At 40.8% G+C, this 19,188-nt stretch overlaps 1 protein-coding gene across 2 annotated transcripts in view; it reads right to left on the bottom strand.

Moving 5' to 3' along the window:
- Positions 1 to 19,188, bottom strand: part of clocka (clock circadian regulator a) — a 64,577-nt gene that overhangs the window by 19,777 nt on the left and 25,612 nt on the right. For both annotated transcript variants that reach the window (XM_045706084.1, XM_014169004.2), the window contains 5 exons: positions 11,444 to 11,507; positions 10,939 to 11,183; positions 10,738 to 10,829; positions 1,180 to 1,242; positions 905 to 1,053 (listed from right to left, as the gene is read on the bottom strand). In XM_045706084.1, coding sequence (XP_045562040.1) covers positions 905 to 1,053; positions 1,180 to 1,242; positions 10,738 to 10,757 — 232 coding nt within the window. In that variant the 5' untranslated portion in view covers positions 10,758 to 10,829; positions 10,939 to 11,183; positions 11,444 to 11,507. The remainder of the gene's footprint in view (positions 1 to 904; positions 1,054 to 1,179; positions 1,243 to 10,737; positions 10,830 to 10,938; positions 11,184 to 11,443; positions 11,508 to 19,188) is intronic.

Genomic DNA, 19,188 nt, shown 5'->3' with positions numbered 1-19,188 from the left:
ACTGTTCTCCAGTCCCACGCAAAACACAACAAAGCGCCCATGCAAAGAAACTTATTCTAGTGTCTGTCTGCCTACCAGCTGAAAATCTTTGCCAGTGTGTGATTTAGAAATTAGGGAGAGAGAATTTTTAATTACAGAACAACGGATTAACTTTTTTCCATGCGATTTAAGGATACTATAGTTACAGCATCATGTTTCACATTGGATTTATTAACTACAAAAAAGTATCATTTCAATTCATTTTAATTCTGGTGCTTCTCTAGACACACAAGTTTGCTAGCTCTGGTCTAGCTCTTGAAAACTCCAGGTGGCATTATGAGTAATGTAATGGAACTGAGAGTCATGATCAAGGGCTAGCTCTGGTCCACCGTCAGTTAAGTTAAGCCAACCCTTTGAACTTTGAATGTCTTCTAAGTTCCTTCATAGAAGCCGCTCCTCCGTAGGTATAATTATGTAGGCTTAATTCAGATATTATACGTCATAATTACAAGATACCCAGCGCTTCATGCCCAGCACTCTCCTCACCTGCCAAATTTCAGTCGCATGTTGCACCCCACACTACACTTGTCTGTCCAATGTATGCACATTGCTTGCCCGCTCCATAGCAAGCTGCTCTATCCATTTGTGAAGTGATTTATTGTCAAACTAAATGTAATTTATTTAATTTTTTTTAAATCTGAGATTTAAAAAGGAACAATATAAACAGTTTGTTTTTTGGTGTTTCAACCAGTTCAGATCTTTATTTTGTTGGTCGGAACAGTGTAATGGAATTTTTTTAAATTAAGATTCTGTTCAGAACAAAACTAATGGAAAATAATTTTAGTTCCCTGGTTAAAACACTGAAATGTTCATATTCTTCTAGACATGTTGATGTCCAAGGGCTAGAAGAAAGAGAGGTCCTTACCTTTATGCTTGCGCAGGAAATCGATGCTCTTCTGTAAGATGGTAGACTTGTCCATCTTCCGAGTGTTGCCTGGCAACATGGTAGCCAGCTCCTTGATGAGGACATTGAACTGGTCTCTGCGCTTCTTCTCAGACTTGTTACGGGATACTCTGGAGGGTTGGACATGAGAAAGATAATACACATAGTAAGATGCTAACAAAAACAACACAATGATCAAACTAAGCTGTTGTTCAGAGTTCCCTTTAATGGAGTGCTTGAACTTATTAAGACCTCACCGTTTTGCTTTGTCCTTTTCATCTTCTTCCATTAACCCATCAAAGATACTGCTTGTGTCATCCCTGCAAAACAACCAACCAGCCAACCAGTCAAACAAGATCCTCCAATCCTAAACCTCTACTCAATAAAGACCAGCCAATCACATACCACGGCCCCAAAACAATTTAAAATCCATTTATTTAAACTAACTTTACCTTTACTTACACTTAAATAATGTCAGAGGAATAATATAACATTTATTAAATTACAGACCAGAACAAAAAAACCTTGACAATGGCATTACAAAATAATTTTTTTGTTCCAAATATAAAAGGTGCAGATATCATTGGCCAGACTGCTACCTCAGCCCAGGCAGTAGAGGGCAGTGCCAGGTTCAGTCTATATATAGACAGAGACTTGTGCTCTGTGACTCAGCTGGTATTGAGGAACAATGGCCGGGGATGTGACTCATTTGCCTTGGAAGGGAGAACCTTTCACTTGCTCAGCCGACTAAGACTGATATCACTAATATACGTCAAATTGTCATTATTAGGACCTTGACAAGAAGCATTGGCAATGTTCTGCCTGCAGTTAGAAAATAATCATAAGTACAGTGTGTCAGCGTGGATGAGACCTATTGAAGCCTATGGCGCTGTGTATACGTGCCAATATGCAACTATGCGTGTGTGCACATGCCGTAAATGTTAATATGTACACCTCCAAGAAAATATTTCAAAGTGCTCGTCTGTCTGTCTACATGCATAGCATGCGTGGATATGCAGGTGCACTTTCCTCAGATCCAGATGAGGGGTCACTGTGCTCCTCAGTCCTTCCAGCCAGTACCATAAAGGTTTATTGGCCAACCGGAGTCACTTCTGAGGTCTATTGTCACTCCACACTTCCTCCCATTCAACAATCATTCATTAATCACTGACCAAGATTCCTTGGAGGGGGAAAATCATGCTAATGCAAATGCGTGCTGATCTAAGCGTGTGCCATTCTGTGGAATGAGGTATACTGCCACGCTTTCTGTGTGTGTGCATCTGTCCCCATATTTGCCCTTATGCGTTTTGGTGCATGCTGTGTGAGTATGAGATTAATGTTTTGTGTGAGTGTGTGTGTGTTTTTAACCCCAGAATTTCTACGATCAAATCAGCTTCAAATTACACTCACCAAATATATTTTTAGACGAAGCCATTAACATCAACAATGTAGAAACCTGATGGTTTAATATCAAAACAACAAATGCAGCAATAAAGATACAGTAAAAACAAGCACACAGCCACTGACAGATAAGTACAGCCAGGCTCTGGCTTATCATTAACCCTTATGGTGTTTGCTCTCGTATGAGAATGAATGGGACTCGGAAGAAATGTGAACTGATATTTTCATTCTAACTTGCTGGAGGCATCAGAGCAATAACAAATTACCCATAAAGATGCCACATGAATGAATGAAACTCCCCCCATAGTGCACTATTAAATTAGGCCACCTAAAGCTGGCCGTATTTTATTGTGGTGCCATGTAAAACCTGAGGATTGTGTATTTAAGCTGGTGTTAATAGTGCGTGGACAGCTCTAACCTCTATCCTACAGAGGAGCAGAGGGATATATGGGTGTGGCAGCAAAACACTATTCTCCTCTGAAACCAAGGGACAACGAGTAAGATGGATGCTCACATCCACAAAAATGATACTTACAAACACAACCACCGTTAAAAAACTTGAGACAAACTATCAACATACCTTTCACAAACTAACGACAGACTTTTGACAAAAGGTATTTCTATAGCAGTTGTGCAGGTCTTTGTGTTTTCGATCCTCACAAATTCTTAACATTTATTTCTTTATGTAGCAGCCAAAGAGGGCCAAAGTGTGAATAAGTAAATTTAGTGACATTTTTCTAACATTTACAGTGCCTCCAGAAAGTACTCATACCGCCTGACTTACTCCACATTTTGTTGTGTTACAGCCTGAATTAAAAATGGATTAAACATTTTTCTCTCATCAATCTACACACAATACACCATAATGACAATTATTCATATTATTATTGAAAATGAAATACAGAAATATCTTATTTACATTCACATCCCTGACCAATACTTTGCAGAAGCACCTTTGGCAGCGATTTCAGCTGTGACCCTGAGTAAGACTAAGAGCATTCCACACCTGGATTGTGCAACATTTGCTCATTATTCTTTCAAAATTCTTCAAGCTCTGTCAACTTGGTTGTTGATCATTGCTAGACAACCATTTTCAGGTCTTGCCATACATTTTCAAGTAGATTTAAGTCAAAACTGTTACTCGACCACTCAGGAACATTCATTGTCTTCTTGGTAAGCAACTCCATTGTAGATTTGGCCTTGTGTTTTAGGTTATTGTCCTGCTGAAAGGTGAATTCATCTCCCAGTGTCTGGTGGAAAGAAGACTGAACCAGGTTTTCCTCTAGGATTTTGCCTGTGCTTAACTGACATTCTGTTTCTTTTTTTTATGCTGAAAAACTCCCCAGTCCTTAATGATTACAAGCATACCCATAACATGATGCAGCCACCACTACGCTTGAAAATGTGAGGAGTGGTACTCAGTAATGCATTGTAATGGATTTGCCCCAAACTTAACACTTTGCATTCAGGACAAAAAGTTAATAGCTTTGCCGCATGTTTTACAGTATTACTTTAGTTTCTTGTTGCAAACAGGATGCATGTTTTGGAATATTTTTTATTCTGTACAGGTGTCATGATGTGTCTCTCTGTGTGTCTCTCTGTGAGTCTCTCTCTCTGTGTGTGTGTGTGTGTGTGTGTGTGTGTGTGTGTGTGTGTGTGTCTCTCTCTCTCAGTGTGTGTCTCTCTTTGAGTGTCTATCTGTGTCTCTCTCTCTCTCTCTCTCTGTGTCTCTCTCTAACTGTGTGTGTCTCTCTCTCTCTATCTCTCTCTCTTTCTCAGTGTGTGTGTCTCTCTCTCTTTCTCAGTGTGTGTGTCTCTCTCTCTTTCTCTCTCAGTGTGTCTCTCTCTCTCTTTCTCTCTCTTTCTCTCAGTGTGTCTCTCTCTCTCTTTCTCAGTGTGTGTCTCTCTCTATATCTGTGTGTCTCTCTATATATCTGTATCTGTGTGTCTCTCTATATATCTGTATCTGTGTGTCTCTCTATATATCTATATCTGTGTGTCTCTCTATATATCTATATCTGTGTGTCTCTCTATATATATATGTGTCTGTCTGTCTGTCTGTCTGTCTGTCTGTCTCTCTATATATATATATGTATCTCTCTCTCTGTATCTCTGTCTCTCTATATATATATATCTCTCTGTATCTCTCTCTCTCTCTCTCTCTCTCTCTCTCTCTCTCTCTCTCTCTCTCTCTCTCTCTCTCTCTCTCTCTCTCTCTCTCTCTCTCTCTCTCTCTCTCTCTCTCTCTCTCTCTCTCTCTCTCTCTCTCTCTCTCTCTCTCTCTATATATATATATGTATATATCTCTCTCTGTATCTCTGTATCTCTATATATATATATCTCTCTCTGTATCTCTCTCTCTCTCTCTCTCTGTATCTCTGTATCTCTCTCTCTATATCTCTCTGTATCTGTGTGTGTCTCTCTCTCTCTGTGTGTATCTGTGTGTCTCTCTCTCTCTGTATCTCTCTCTGTGTATCTCTCTATATCTCTCTCTGTCTCTCTCTCTCTATCTCTCTCTGTGTGTATCTCTCTCTCTCTCTCTCTCTATATATCTATATCTCTATATCTCTCTCTGTATCTCTGTCTCTCTCTCGCTATATATATCTCTCTCTGTATCTCTGTATCTCTCTCTCTGTATCTCTCTCTCTGTATCTCTATATCTCTCTCTGTATCTCTGTATCTCTCTCTATATATCTCTCTCTGTATCTCTGCTCTCTCTCTCTATATCTCTCTCTGTATCTCTCTCTCTATATATCTCTCTCTGTATCTGTGTGTGTCTCTCTGTATCTCTCTCTGTATCTCTGTATCTCTCTCTCTCTATATCTCTCTCTGTATCTCTCTCTCTATATATCTCTCTCTGTATCTCTCTCTCTCTCTGTGTGTATCTGTGTGTCTCTCTCTCTCTCTGTCTCTCTCTATCTCTCTCTGTGTGTATCTGTGTATCTCTATCTCTCTCTGTGTGTATCTCTATCTCTCTCTGTGTGTATCTCTATATCTCTCTGTGTGTATCTCTCTCTCTCTCTATATATATATATATATATATATCTCTGTATCTCTGTCTCTCTCTCTCTCTCTATATATATATATCTATATCTCTCTCTGTATCTCTGTATCTCTCTCTCTATATCTCTCTCTGTATCTCTGTATCTCTCTCTCTATATTCTCTCTCTGTATCTCTCTCTCTATATATCTCTCTCTGTATCTGTGTGTGTCTCTCTGTATCTCTCTCTGTATCTCTGTATCTCTCTCTCTCTATATCTCTCTCTGTATCTCTGTATCTCTCTCTCTATATATATATATCTATATCTCTCTCTGTATCTCTGTATCTCTCTCTCTATATCTCTCTCTGTATCTCTGTATCTCTCTCTCTCTATATCTCTCTCTGTATCTCTCTCTCTCTATATCTCTCTCTGTATCTGTGTGTGTCTCTCTGTATCTCTCTCTGTATCTCTGTATCTCTCTCTCTCTATATCTCTCTCTGTATCTCTGTATCTCTCTCTCTATATATCTCTCTCTGTATCTCTGTATCTCTCTCTCTCTCTGTATCTCTGTATCTCTCTCTCTCTCTGTATATCTCTCTCTCTCTCTGTATCTCTGTATCTCTCTCTCTCTCTGTGTGTATCTGTGTCTCTCTCTCTCTCTCTCTGTCTCTCTGTCTCTCTGTATATATATATATCTCTCTCTGTATCTCTGTATCTCTATATATATATCTCTCTCTCTGTATCTCTGTCTCTCTATATATATATATCTCTCTGTATCTCTCTCTCTCTCTCTCTCTGTATCTCTCTCTCTCTCTGTATCTCTCTCTCTATATATCTCTCTGTATCTGTGTGTGTCTCTCTCTCTCTCTGTATCTCTCTCTCTCTCTGTGTGTATCTGTGTATCTCTCTATCTCTCTCTGTGTGTATCTCTCTCTCTCTCTCTCTCTCTCTCTCTATATATCTATATCTCTCTCTGTATCTCTGTCTCTCTCTCGCTATATATATCTCTCTCTGTATCTCTGTATCTCTCTCTCTGTATCTCTCTCTCTGTATCTCTCTCTCTGTATCTCTATATCTCTCTGTATCTCTGTATCTCTCTCTCTCTATATCTCTCTCTGTATATCTCTCTCTCTATATATCTCTCTCTATCTCTCTCTGTATCTCTGTATCTCTCTCTCTCTATATCTCTCTCTGTATCTCTCTCTCTATATATCTCTCTCTGTATCTCTCTCTCTCTCTGTGTGTGTATCTGTGTGTCTCTCTCTCTCTCTGTCTCTCTCTAGCTGTGTGTATCTGTGTGTCTCTCTCTCTCTATCTCTCGCTGTGTGTATCTGTATCTCTCTCTGTGTGTATCTGTGTATCTCTATCTCTCTCTGTGTGTATCTCTCTCTCTGTGTGTATCTGTGTATCTCTATCTCTCTCTGTGTGTATCTCTCTCTCTCTCTCTCTCTCTCTCTCTCTCTCTCTCTCTCTCTCTCTCTCTCTCTCTCTCTCTCTCTCTCTCTCTCTCTCTCTCTCTCTCTCTCTCTCTCTCTCTCTCTCTCTCTCTCTCTCTCTCTCTCTCTCTCTCTCTCTCTCTCTCTCTCTCTCTCTCTCTCTATATATATCTCTTTCTCTCTATCTCTCTCTCTCTCTCTGTGTGTATCTGTGTGTCTCTCTCTCTCTATCTCTCTCTGTGTGTATCTGTATCTCACTCTGTGTGTATCTGTGTATCTGTATCTCTTTCTGTGTGTATCTGTGTATCTCTATCTCTCTCTGTGTGTATATCTATCCTACTCTGTGTGTATCTCTATCAAATTCAAATTCAAATTCAAATTCAAGCTGCTTTATTGGCATGAAAAACATTGTGTTAATATTGCCAAAGCAACAATGTATACAATATACATTGTAATACAATAACAAATAATAATATAAAATGGCAGTAAATAATAATACAAAATTAAAAAATAATAACAATAAAATAGTAGTAGAATAATAGTAAAATAGTAGAATGCAATAAGTATAAAAATCTAAATATGGAAAATGAATCTATAACTAACTTATAACTAAATAACGGTTACCTTCACCATTACATCAGTACTACAACTACTATCATCATTACTACTACCACCACCATCACTAAACTGTTATCATTACCATTACTACCCATACCACTACTATTTGGAATGATAAACAACAATAATAATAGAAATAACAATAACAGTAATAACAATAATAGTAATAATAAGTAAGTTACTGCTTACTATGCAGATGTTATTATTCAGTGTCCCTCAGGCTATGGCAGGCAAATACATATTTGGCTGCAAGAGGAGCCATTGCTCCTTCGCCCATGAGTATTTTTAGTTTTTCCTCTGGATTTAATAAGTTCAAACTTGGAATAAATGTAGTCATTTCTGTGAATAATGAATCTCTTTGTGAGGAAAATGTATCACAGTAAAGGACAAAGTGCATCTCTGTTTCTACCTCCCCTGTCGTGCAGTGACCACATTCACGCTCCTCTTTGGGTAGCCATGTCTTTTTATATCTTCCGGTTTCTATTGCCAATCGGTGGTCACTCAGCCTGTATTTGGTAAGGATCTGTCTCTGCTTCGTATCTCTGACAGAGTAGAGATAATCAGCCAATTCATATTCTCTGTTTAGGGTCAGATAGCAATTTAGTCGGCTTTGGGATTTTGTTTCGTTTTTCCAATGTTGTAAATATGAGTCCTTTGATTGGTTCATTATTTTGTTTATTTGAATTCTTTCTTTTGAAGCAGTGCTGGTGTCAGCTTGGTTGGTGAGGTCCAACACCAGCTGACTGAGAGGGCTTGTTTCTGGGCTCAGCTCTTGGGTTTGGAGTGCTTTAAATTGCAGACTTGAATTTGGACATGAATTTAGATGTATGTAGCCAAAATTTTCATTATCTTTTCTGTATTTTCATTATTACTGGAAAGCGGCCCAATTCTGCCCTACATGCATTAGTTGGTGTATTTCTCTGGACTTGAAGGATTTTCCGACAGAATTCTGCATGTAGGGCTTCAGTTTATTGAGTGGCCCCCAAACCTCACTTCCGTAAAGAGCTATTGGTAGGATTAGACTGTCAAATATTTTGGTCCAAATTCTAATTGGGATGTTGATTTTGAATAATTTCATTTTTATTACATTTACATTTTTTACATTTTAGTCATTTAGCAGACGCTCTTATCCAGAGCGACTTACAGTAGTGAATGCATACATTTCATGCATTTTTTTTTTTTTTTTTTTTTTGTATACAACGCTCTGCAGGTTTTTTCTTTGAGTGAATTCACTGCCATATTAAAAAGTTTCCCGATGCAGATATGGTCAGACCAAGGTAGGTGTAATTTTTAGTGTGTTCAATTATGGTGTTGTTAAGGGTGAATTTATATTTGTGTTTCTGACATCTGTTTTTTGGGGGGGAAATCATGATTTTAGTTTTGTGGAAATTTACTGCCAGGGCCCAATTATGGCAATATTGCTCTAGAATATTAATGTTCTGTTGAAGACCTTCTTTGGTTGGTGATAGGAGTACCAAGTCATCAGCATATAGCAGGTATTTCACCTCTGTGTCAAATAGTGTGAGTCCTGGGGCTGGAGAATGGTCCAACATGTCTGTTAATTCATTGATATAAATGTTGAAAAGATTTGGACTCAAACTGCAGCCTTGTCTCACACCTCGACGTTGTGAAAAGAATTCTGTTCTTTGGTTTTTGATTTTTATTGCACACTTGTTTTCTGTGTACATACATTTTATTAAGTCATACACCTTACCACCAAGCCCACTTTGGAGAATTTTGTAGAATATCCCTTCGTGCCAAATAGAATCAAATGCTTTTTTAAAAGTCAATAAGCAAGCAAAGATTTTGCCCTCTTTTTTTTGGTGGACGTGTTTATTAATTAGTGTGTGTACGGTGTATATATGGTCAGTAGTGCGATGGTTAGGGAGAAAGCCAATTTCACATTTACATTTTTTTCTTGAAGAAAGGTTTGAATTCTTGAATTCAAAATGCTACAGAAAACCTTTCCCAAGTTACTGTTTATGCAAATTCCCCTGTAATTATTGGGGTCTGATTTCTCTCCGCTTTTGTGGATAGGGGAGATGAGCCCCTGGTTCCAGACATCAGGGAAGCAGCCAGAAGTTAAAACCATGTTGAACAATTTAAGCACAGCATTTTGCAACTCAGGTGTGCTGTTTTTCAGCATTTCATTTCTGATGTTGTCTAGACCACAAGCCTTCTTTGATTTATGAATGAATTTGAATTGGACACATCTCATAGGAAGAAGAATTTGAAATGAATTTTAATTTAAGGAAGTATAATTTTAATTCAAAATCAATTCAAATCAATTCAACTGAGACGTGAAACATGAAAGTCTCATTCATTCGGAAAAATATTTTATCAAAAGGATATGCCTCTTAATAACGCAAAGAATACTCAGAGTCGATATTCACGTAATAATAAGGAATTCCCCTCAAACATTCCTTGCCATTGACCCCAGTGTAAAAGAGCCAACTTCATCATACATTTTTAGTTATACAGAAATAACAAAGCATGACGAAAAGCTGCTGTGTTGTTCAATGTAGATGTTATCAGATAAAAAATCCCAACCGTACGGTTTGCAATGCTCCCACGTAGGGAAATAGAGCCTGCGAGAAGAGCCTTGTGGGTTCAGGCTTTTCAGCGTGGGAACTGGGAAATGTGGGGAAGCTGGTGTCCAAGTAGGCTAAACGTAGCTATGTGAGTGGAAAGCATCACAGGTAAGACATTTATCTTGTTTAGTATAGTTTGTTTGTAACTCCACTCACTACTTCATTTTTTTACCCTTATTTTACCAGGTAAGTTGACTGAGAACACATTCTCATTTACAGCAACATCATTTTCCTGATATTTAAAAACATTAAGTGGAATTATGAATTATTATAGACAACCCACATGACAGTAGAGGGGGAGTTCAGTGGTGCCCAACAGAGAGGCCCATCCGCTGCATAAGACAGCACACACGCACGCACACAAGCACACGCACACAAACTGAGGGAAGAGAAAAACACCACCCACTCAAAATGGAGCAGGGCTGAGTGGCATACTAATCCTGGGGTTAAGGCGGGAGATCCTGTGCTGGTAGGATACAGGGACACTCCCGCTGTCACTCAGCTAGCCAGCCAGTTAAAACAGGTGCCGAGCCACAGAGTCCACCCACACACAGGTCAGTCACACACACCTAAAGGTCTACCAAAATGTTGCTTGAAATCACCATGGGGACTCTGTGCAGCCAAGGTGAAGTACAGATGAAGATTTTTTTTTTTTAAATACTCCTCGGTTAAGGATTTTTAACCACAGGTGATTTCAGAGACAACGTCTCAGTTACTAGTTTGATGAGCAGGTAAGGTAGGATATTTATTTCTCTCAGGTGTAGGAGGAGATTGGTGGACTGACTCACCCGCCTATGCTGGAAGTCATCTTGTAGCCTGTTCAGGGTCGCAGTGGTGGAGAGGGGCCTTTTAATCGTGAGGTAGACATTTGTGAATTAACCTGTCAGATAAAGCGAGATTAGCAGTGAAATTACAGTACATGGCCTGAAACAAAACAATAGTCCACAGCCTCCATCCCTGAAGGGCAGCAGCACCCAGCCCAACCTTACCTCCTGTCTAGCCGACTCTGTGGGAGGATGAGGAGTGTGGTGTAGGATGAAGGTCCAGTCTGTGAGGAGATACTGTGGTGATGGCAGAGGTCTGTGTGCCCACTAGGGGAGAGGGGTTGTTACGAGAGTCACAGAGAGGATCCTGTGTCAAAGGCCAGCGGTTGTCAACGGGTCCTTGCTGAGCTGAGCTTTCCGCCGGGTTCGGTTGTGGACGTACCTCATGACAGCTACATCGGATGCTCTAACTGGTTACAAAACAGAAGACATTACATTAGTAAACCTTTGGAGTTTTCTATTTATTCAATTCCAAAGGTACTTGTGTACCCTAGGTCCTTGTGTCTATCTGAAATGAATGATTGGAGAAATGTTACATGGAGAAAATTCCACCTAGCATATCAGTGGCGCTGTATTTCTCATGTGCCTAGGAGGGGAAGGGTTTAGGGGTCAATTTGGGACTGGCTGTAAATCACACTGGTTAGTACAGAGCAGAGAGGTAAGCACTTACCGATCACATGGTTCGTCGGAGTCGCTACAGCACTGGACTAGAAGATACCTTTTTCTTCTCAGATCTAAAATAAGAAAACGCACATGGCATTATACCCTGAAACATACACAAACACACAACATTATACCCTGAAAACAGACACACAAATAACCTTACATACAGACGCACATATAACCGTATACCCTCAGATGACACACGATGATGGAACAGCTGATTCAAAGAGACAGATGGGTCACAACAGCCACAGCCACAGCCTCACGTACGCAACCAAAAACTGACATGATAAGATCCTTGTTTAGACACCGATTAGCGGTCCTAATGATACCTACTTCTGCCAATGCAAGGAAGTCTACAGTAGAGCTTGACTGACCAATAGAAAATCACCAATGGTGAGCTTCCCTAAAATGACCAGTATCATGATTCATCCCATTCTGACCCAACAGATAGCAATACCCGGATAGAACAAACCATCAGAGTTGGTGTTCGACACATTTTTTTTAAAACTACGAACACATTTTAGGATAGAAAGAGCGAAACAGAGACATTGGGGTGTGGTGGCTGTGGCTGAGTGTCTAGGTGACTGATGGGAGTGCCTGATAAGAGGGGGGCGGGCCAGTGTCACAAGCCATTGACTTTCAGCTATGCCCATTTTGCTGCTCTCTGCATGTGACAGATACATTTGACCTACAATGGCAGCATGACCCACAGGATCTCACACACAAACACATCACATAACACACAGAGAATAAGGTCTCTGTCCATAACATAAGGTTACAGGTTTAATGAACTCTCAACGTGACCATGTATGTAAGCAGCAGCACGTTACTGTCCACATTATGTAGCCTTGCAACAAGGGCGTATTGACACAGCTGGATATGTCGTTAAATATAAATTACATTTGTCAAAACAATAAAATAACGTGCACAGAATTTGAAAGATATGGTCATTCTCCGGTGGGAAGAAATATAGAAAAAATGTAAGTGTTCACGTACAGTAGTATAAGCGAGGGATGGCAACAGTTTATCAAAAATACAAACAGTATTCGATCACTTGTGTGTTCATTTGAGAGAAAAAATATTGGGCTTATTTTAACAATGAAAAAGCTGTCTAAATGTAATTAAATTATCCATTTGACATTGTAACATACAAGGATATACCATGACGTTTGAAATTCTTAACTTAATAAAACATCAAACTTTTGAATGTAGTTTTTATGACGGTGCGTTGAGCTACCTGCTGCACATTTAGCCCATCAGGCAGCCCTGACAATGATAAGCTATTTTCCCCTCTTCAATTAACGATTACAGGCACGCACCTAACGGAGGTTCCACAAGACCTGACACAGATCAATGCAAAATACCCAGCAGAAAACATTATTCATACAGAATCCGTTCAAATCAAATGTATTTGTCACGAACACAATTTACAGCAGGTTTAAAAGTTGCAGTGAAATGCTTACAGCTTTATCACGGCAAACATCAGACTTCTCTTTCATGATCTACTCAAAGCATATTTAGAACTTTTTATTATAAAAAAACAAAACATAAAATACTGTCATATGAATAATATTGTGATTTGATATTTTGGCCATATCGCCCAGCTCTAGTTCCTTAGGATTACATAATTACAGGTAGCGTAAATAGTAAACAAGGCCAGACACCACACCCTAATAGGTATTCCTTACTCTTTATATAGGCCTATATCAAAAGTAACCTTTACCTGTTGAATATAGACACATATAATGTAACAAGATATACAAATGAGACATACACTACCGTTCAAAAGTTTGGGGTCACTTAGAAATGACCTTGTTTTTAAAGAAAAGCTCATTTTTGAAATAACATCAAATTGATCCGAAATACAGTGTAGACATTGTTAATGTTGTAAATGACTATTGTAGCTGGAAACGGCAGATTTTTTATGGAATACCTACATAGGGTACAGAGGCCCATTATCAGCAATCATCACTCCTGTGTTCCAATGGCACGTTGTGTTAGCTAATCCAAGTTTATAATTTTAAAAGGCTATTGGTCATTAGAAAACCCTTTGCAATTATGTTAGCACAGCTGAAAATTGTTGTTCTGATTAAAGAAGCAATAAAACTGGCCTTCTTTAGACTAGTTGAGTATCTGGAGCATCAGTATTTGTGGGTTCAATTAAGTTTATCATTTTAAAAGGCTAATTGATCATTAGAAAACCCTTTTGCAAATATGTTAGTTAGCACAGCTGAATACTGTTCTCCTGATTAAAGTATATATCAACGACGTCGCTCTTGCTGCGGGTGATTCCCTGATCCACCTCTACGCAGACGACACCATTCTATATACATCTGGCCCTTCTTTGGACACTGTGTTAACTAATCTCCAAACGAGCTTCAATGCCATACAACACTCCTTCCGTGGCCTCCAACCGCTCTTAAAACGCTAGTCAAACCAAATGCATGCTTTTCAACCGTTCGCTGCCCGCACCCGCCCGCCCGACTAGCACTACTCCCAAATATACCCTCGTAAAACTGACTATCCTACCGATCCTCGACTTCGGCGATGTCATTTAGAAAATAGCTTCCAATACTCTACTCAGCAAACTGGATGCAGTCTATCACAGTGCCAGCCGTTTTGTTACCAAAGCCCCTTATACCACCCACCACTGCGACCTGTATGCTCTAGTCGGCTGGCCCTCGCTACATATTCGTCGCCAGACCCACTGGCTCCAGGTCATCTATAAGTCTATGCTAGGTAAAGCTCTGCCTTATCTCAGTTCCCTGGTCACGATAACAACACCCACCCGTAGCACGCGCTCCAGCAGGTATATCTCACTGGTCATCCCCAAAGCCAACACCTCGTTTGGCCGCCTTTCCTTCCAGTTCTCTGCTGCCAATGACTGGAACCAATTGCAAAAATCGCTGAAGCTGGAGACTTATATTTCCCTGACTAACTTTAAGCATCAGCAGTCAGAGCAGCATACCGATCGCTGCAGCTGTACACAGCCCATCTGTAAATAGCCCATCCAACCAACTACCTACCTCATCCCCATAATTTGTTTTTGTTTTTCTGCTCTTTTGCACACCAGTATTTCTACTTGAACATCCTCATCTGCACATCTAGCACTCCAGTGTAAATTGCTAAATTGTAATTACTTCGCCACTATTAGCCTCTATATTGCCTTACCTCCTTACTTCATTTTCACACACTGTATACAGATTTTTATATTGCGTTATTGACTGTACGTTTATTTATCCCATGTGTAACTCTGTCGTTGTTTTTGTCTCACTGCTTTGCTTTATCTTGGCCAGGTCACAGTTGTAAATGAGAACTTGTTCTCAACTGGCCTACAAGGTTAAATAATGGTGAAATAAAAAATATATATACAAAAAGAGACTAAAGCTTTAAAGATGGTAGGCAATTAAGGTCACAGTGATGAAAACTTAGGACACTAAAGAGGCCTTTCTACTGACTCTGAAAAACACAAAAAGAAAGATGCCCAGGATCCCTGCTCATCTGCATGAACGTGCCTTAGGCATGCTGCAAGAAGGCATGAGGACTGCAGATGTGGCCAGGGCAATAAATTGCAATGTCCGTACTGTGAGACGCCTAAGACGGCGCTACAGGGAGACAGGACGGACAGCTGATCGTCCTCGCAGTGGCAGACCACGTGTAACAACACCTGCACAGGATCGGTACATACGAACATCACACCTACGGGAAAGGTACAGGATGCCAACAACAACTGCCCGAGTTACACCAGAAATGCACAATCCCTCAATCAGCGCTCAGACTGTCTGCAATAGGCTGAGAGAGGCTGGACTGAGGGCTTGTAGACCTGTTGTAAGGCAGGTCCTCACCAGACATCACCGGCAACAACGTCGCCTATGGGCATAAACCCACCGTCGACATACCAGCCAGGACTGGCAAAAAGTGCTCTTCACTGACGAGTTGCGGTTTTGTCTCACCAGGGGTATGGTCGGATTCGTGTTTATTGTTGAAGGAATGAGCGTTACACCGAGGCCTGTACTCTAGAGCGGGATCGATTTGGAGGTGGAGGGTCCGTCATGGTCTGGGGCGGTGTGTCACAGCATCATCGGACTGAGCTTGTTGTCATTGCAGGCAATCTCAACGCTGTGCGTTACAGGGAAGACATCCTCCTCCCTCATGTGGTACCCTTCCTGCAGGCTCATCCTGACATGACCCTCCAGCATGACAATGCCACCAGCCATACTGTTCGTTCTGTGCGTGATTTCTTGCAAGACAGGAATGTCATTGTTCTGCCATGCCCAGCGAAGAGCCCGGATCTCAATCCCATTGAGCACGTCTGGGACCTGTTGGATCGGAGGGTGAGGGCTAGGGTCATTCCCCCCAAAAATGTCACAGCAAGAACTGGCAAATCTGGTGCAGTCCATGAGGAGGAGATGCACTGCAGTACTTAATGCAGCTGGTGGCCACACCAGAAATTGACTGTTACTTTTGATTGACCCCCCCCCTTTGTTCAGGGACACATTATTCCATTTCTGTTAGTCACATGTCTTTGGAACCTGTTCAGTTTATGTCTCAGTTGTTGAATGTTATGTTGTTATGTTCATACAAATATTTACACGTGTTAAGTTTTCTGAAAATAAACGCAGTTGACAGTGAGAGAACGTTTCTTTTTTTTGCTGAGTTTACATCTTGTGAAAACTGCACTGCGACTCTGCACTGAACAAAAATATAAACACAACAATTTCAAAGATTTTACAGAGTTACAGTGCATTCGGAAAGTATTCAGACCCTTTGACTTTTTCCACGTTGTTATGTTACAGCCTTTTTCTAAAATTGATTAAATTGTTTTTTCCCCTCATCAATCTACACACAACACTCCCATAATGACAAAGCAAAAACTGTTTTTAAGAAATGTTTGTATAAGCATTCAAACCCATACTCAGCACTTTCTTGAAGCACCTTTGGCAGCGATTACAGCCTCGAGTCTTCTTGGGTATGACGCTACAAGCTTGGCACACCTGTATTTGGGGAGTTTCTCCCATTCTTCTCTGCACATCCTCTCAAGCTTTCAGGTTGGATGGGGAGCGTTGCTGCACCGCTATTTTCAGGTCTCTCCAGAGATGTTCGATCGGGTTCAAGTCTGGGCTCTGGCTGGGCCACTCAAGGACATTCAGAGACTTGTCCTCGAAGCCACTCATGCATTGTCTTGGCTGTGTACTTAGGGTCGATGTCCTGTTGGAAGGTGAACCATCGCCTGAGTCTGAAGTCTTGAGCTTTCTGAAGCAGGTTTTCATCAAGGATCTCTCTGTACTTTTCTCCGTTCATCTTTCCCTCGATCCTGATTAGTCTCCCAGTCCCTGCTGCCTTAAATGGATGGTGCCAGGTTTCCTCCAGACGTGACGCTTGGCATTCAGGCCAAAGAGTTCAATCTTGGTTTCATCAGACCAGAAAATCTTGTTTCTCATGGTTAGAGTCCTTTAGTTGCCTTTTGGAAAACTCCAAGTGGGATGTCATGTGCCTTTTACTGATGAGTGGCTTCCCTCTGGCCACTCTACCACAAAGGCCTGATTGTGGAGATCGGAGAACCTTCCAGAAGGACAACCATCTCTGCATCACTACACCAGAGGAACTCGGGAGCTCTGTCAGAGTGACCATCGGGTTTTTGGTCACCTCCCTAACCAAGGCCCTTCTCCACTGATTGCTCAGCTTGGCCAGGCGGCCAGCTCTAGGAAGAGTCTTGGTGGTTCCAAACTTCTTCCATTTAAGAATGGAGGCCAATGTGTTCTTGGCAACCTTCAACGCTGCAGAAAGTTTTTGGTAGCCTTCCCCAGATCTGTGCCTCGACACAATCCTGTCTCGGAGCTTTACGGACAATTCCTGCGATCACATGGCTTGGTTTTTTGCGCTGACATGCACTGTCAACTGTGGGACCTTATTTAGACAGGTGTGTGCCTTTCCAAATCATGTCCGATCAATTGAATTTACCACAGGTGGACTCCAATGAAGTTGTAGAAACATCTCAAGGATGTTTGATCAATGGAAACAGGACGCACTTGAGCTCAATTTCGAGTCTCATAGCAAAGGGTCTGAATACTGATGTAAAAAAGGTTAAAAAAAATATTTATACATTTGCAAAAATTTCTAAATCCTGTTTTCGCTTTGTCATTATGGGGTTGTGTGTGTAGATTGATGAGGAAAAAAATAAATTTAATCAATTTTAGAATAAGGCTGCAATGTAACAAAATGTGGAAAAGGGGAAGGGGTCTGAATACTTTCCGAATGCACTGTATATGGTAATCAGTCAATTGAAACAAATTCATTAGGCCCTAATCTATAGACTTCACATGACTGGGAATACAGATATGCATCTGTTGGTCACAGATACCTTAAAAAAAGGGAGGGGCGTGGATCAGAAAACCAGTCAGTATCTGGTGTGACCACCATTTGAATCATGCAGCGCGACACATCTCCATGGAAGAACTGGGACATTTTCAGCTTCCAGGAATTGTGTACAGATCCTTGCGACATGGGGCTGTCATTATCATGCTGAAACATGAGGTGATGGCGGCGGACGAATGGCACAACAATGGGCCTCAGGATCTCGTCACGGTATCTCTGTGCATTCAAATTGCCATCAATAAAATGCAATTGTGTTCGTTGTCCGTAGCTTATGCCTGCCCATAACATAACCCCAACGCCACCATGGGGCACTCTGTTCACAACGTTGACATCAGCAAACCGCTCACCCACAAGACATCATACATAATGTCTGCTATCTGCCCAGTACAGTTGAAACCGGGATTCATCTGTGAAGAGCACACTTCTCCAGCATGCGAGTGGCCATCGAAGGTGAGCATTTACCCACTGAAGTCAGTTACAACGCCAAACTGCAGTCAGGCCAAGACCCTGATAAGGATGACAAGCACGCAGATGAGCACTGCGTTTGGCAGTTTGTGCAGAAATTCTTCGGTTGTACAAACCCACAGTTTTATCAGCAGTCCGGGTAGCCAGTGCTAGCTAACATATTCATGCTTTGACTATTTCTCTCTGATTTAGAAGATATTGTTGCCCAAACAACATGCTGATCTAGGCCTACACCAGCACTGGTATCAGGCTGTATTACCTAGCTACGTTTGAGCTGACTTTTTACATTTAGCTAATTAGCTAACTAGCTAACTAGAAATTAGCATTAGCAGCTAACAAAATTTATTTTAGCCACAACTTTCTAAGAAAAGACAAACTAGCTGTTTGCAGACAGTATGATACGAACTAATAGTGTAATTATAGAACACTTGTGGATTTATATTCAGAAGCAAAGTGGAAATCAGCATCATTGTCACCACCATTGTCACCACATCTTGTTGCATCTGACCATGCAGACAGAGTGAACGGCACAGCAAGTGCTCGAGTGACAGGGTGCAGGGCTTGGTATAAGAAGCGCATGGGGAAGCGGCATCCGGGAGGAGCGGGAGAGACGACTCAAGTAGGAAAATGAGTAAAGTATAAAAAAATATGTTACATGCGCCGGAGTGGTGTATCACATTACAAATTGAAATACTATTATTAAAAAGTAAAGTAAAAACCCAAACCGGTGCATGCATCAATACCAGTATATATAGTAAAATACTAATGCTGCCCAGGCCTATAAGGTTACTATGCCTTTTGCGGACATTTTTCTAATTTGATTGTCTTTTTCCAGACTGTAACAACCATAACAGAGGGTGTAGAATCCATAAGTCATTTTTCGTCTCTAAAGTAATAATGGAAATAACA

The sequence above is a fragment of the Salmo salar genome, chromosome ssa23, assembly GCF_905237065.1.
Source record: "Salmo salar chromosome ssa23, Ssal_v3.1, whole genome shotgun sequence".
In the NCBI taxonomy this organism is placed as follows: domain Eukaryota; kingdom Metazoa; phylum Chordata; class Actinopteri; order Salmoniformes; family Salmonidae; genus Salmo; species Salmo salar.
The sequence above is the reverse complement of the archived record's forward strand: the minus strand, read 5'-3'. Positions and strand labels throughout refer to the sequence as shown.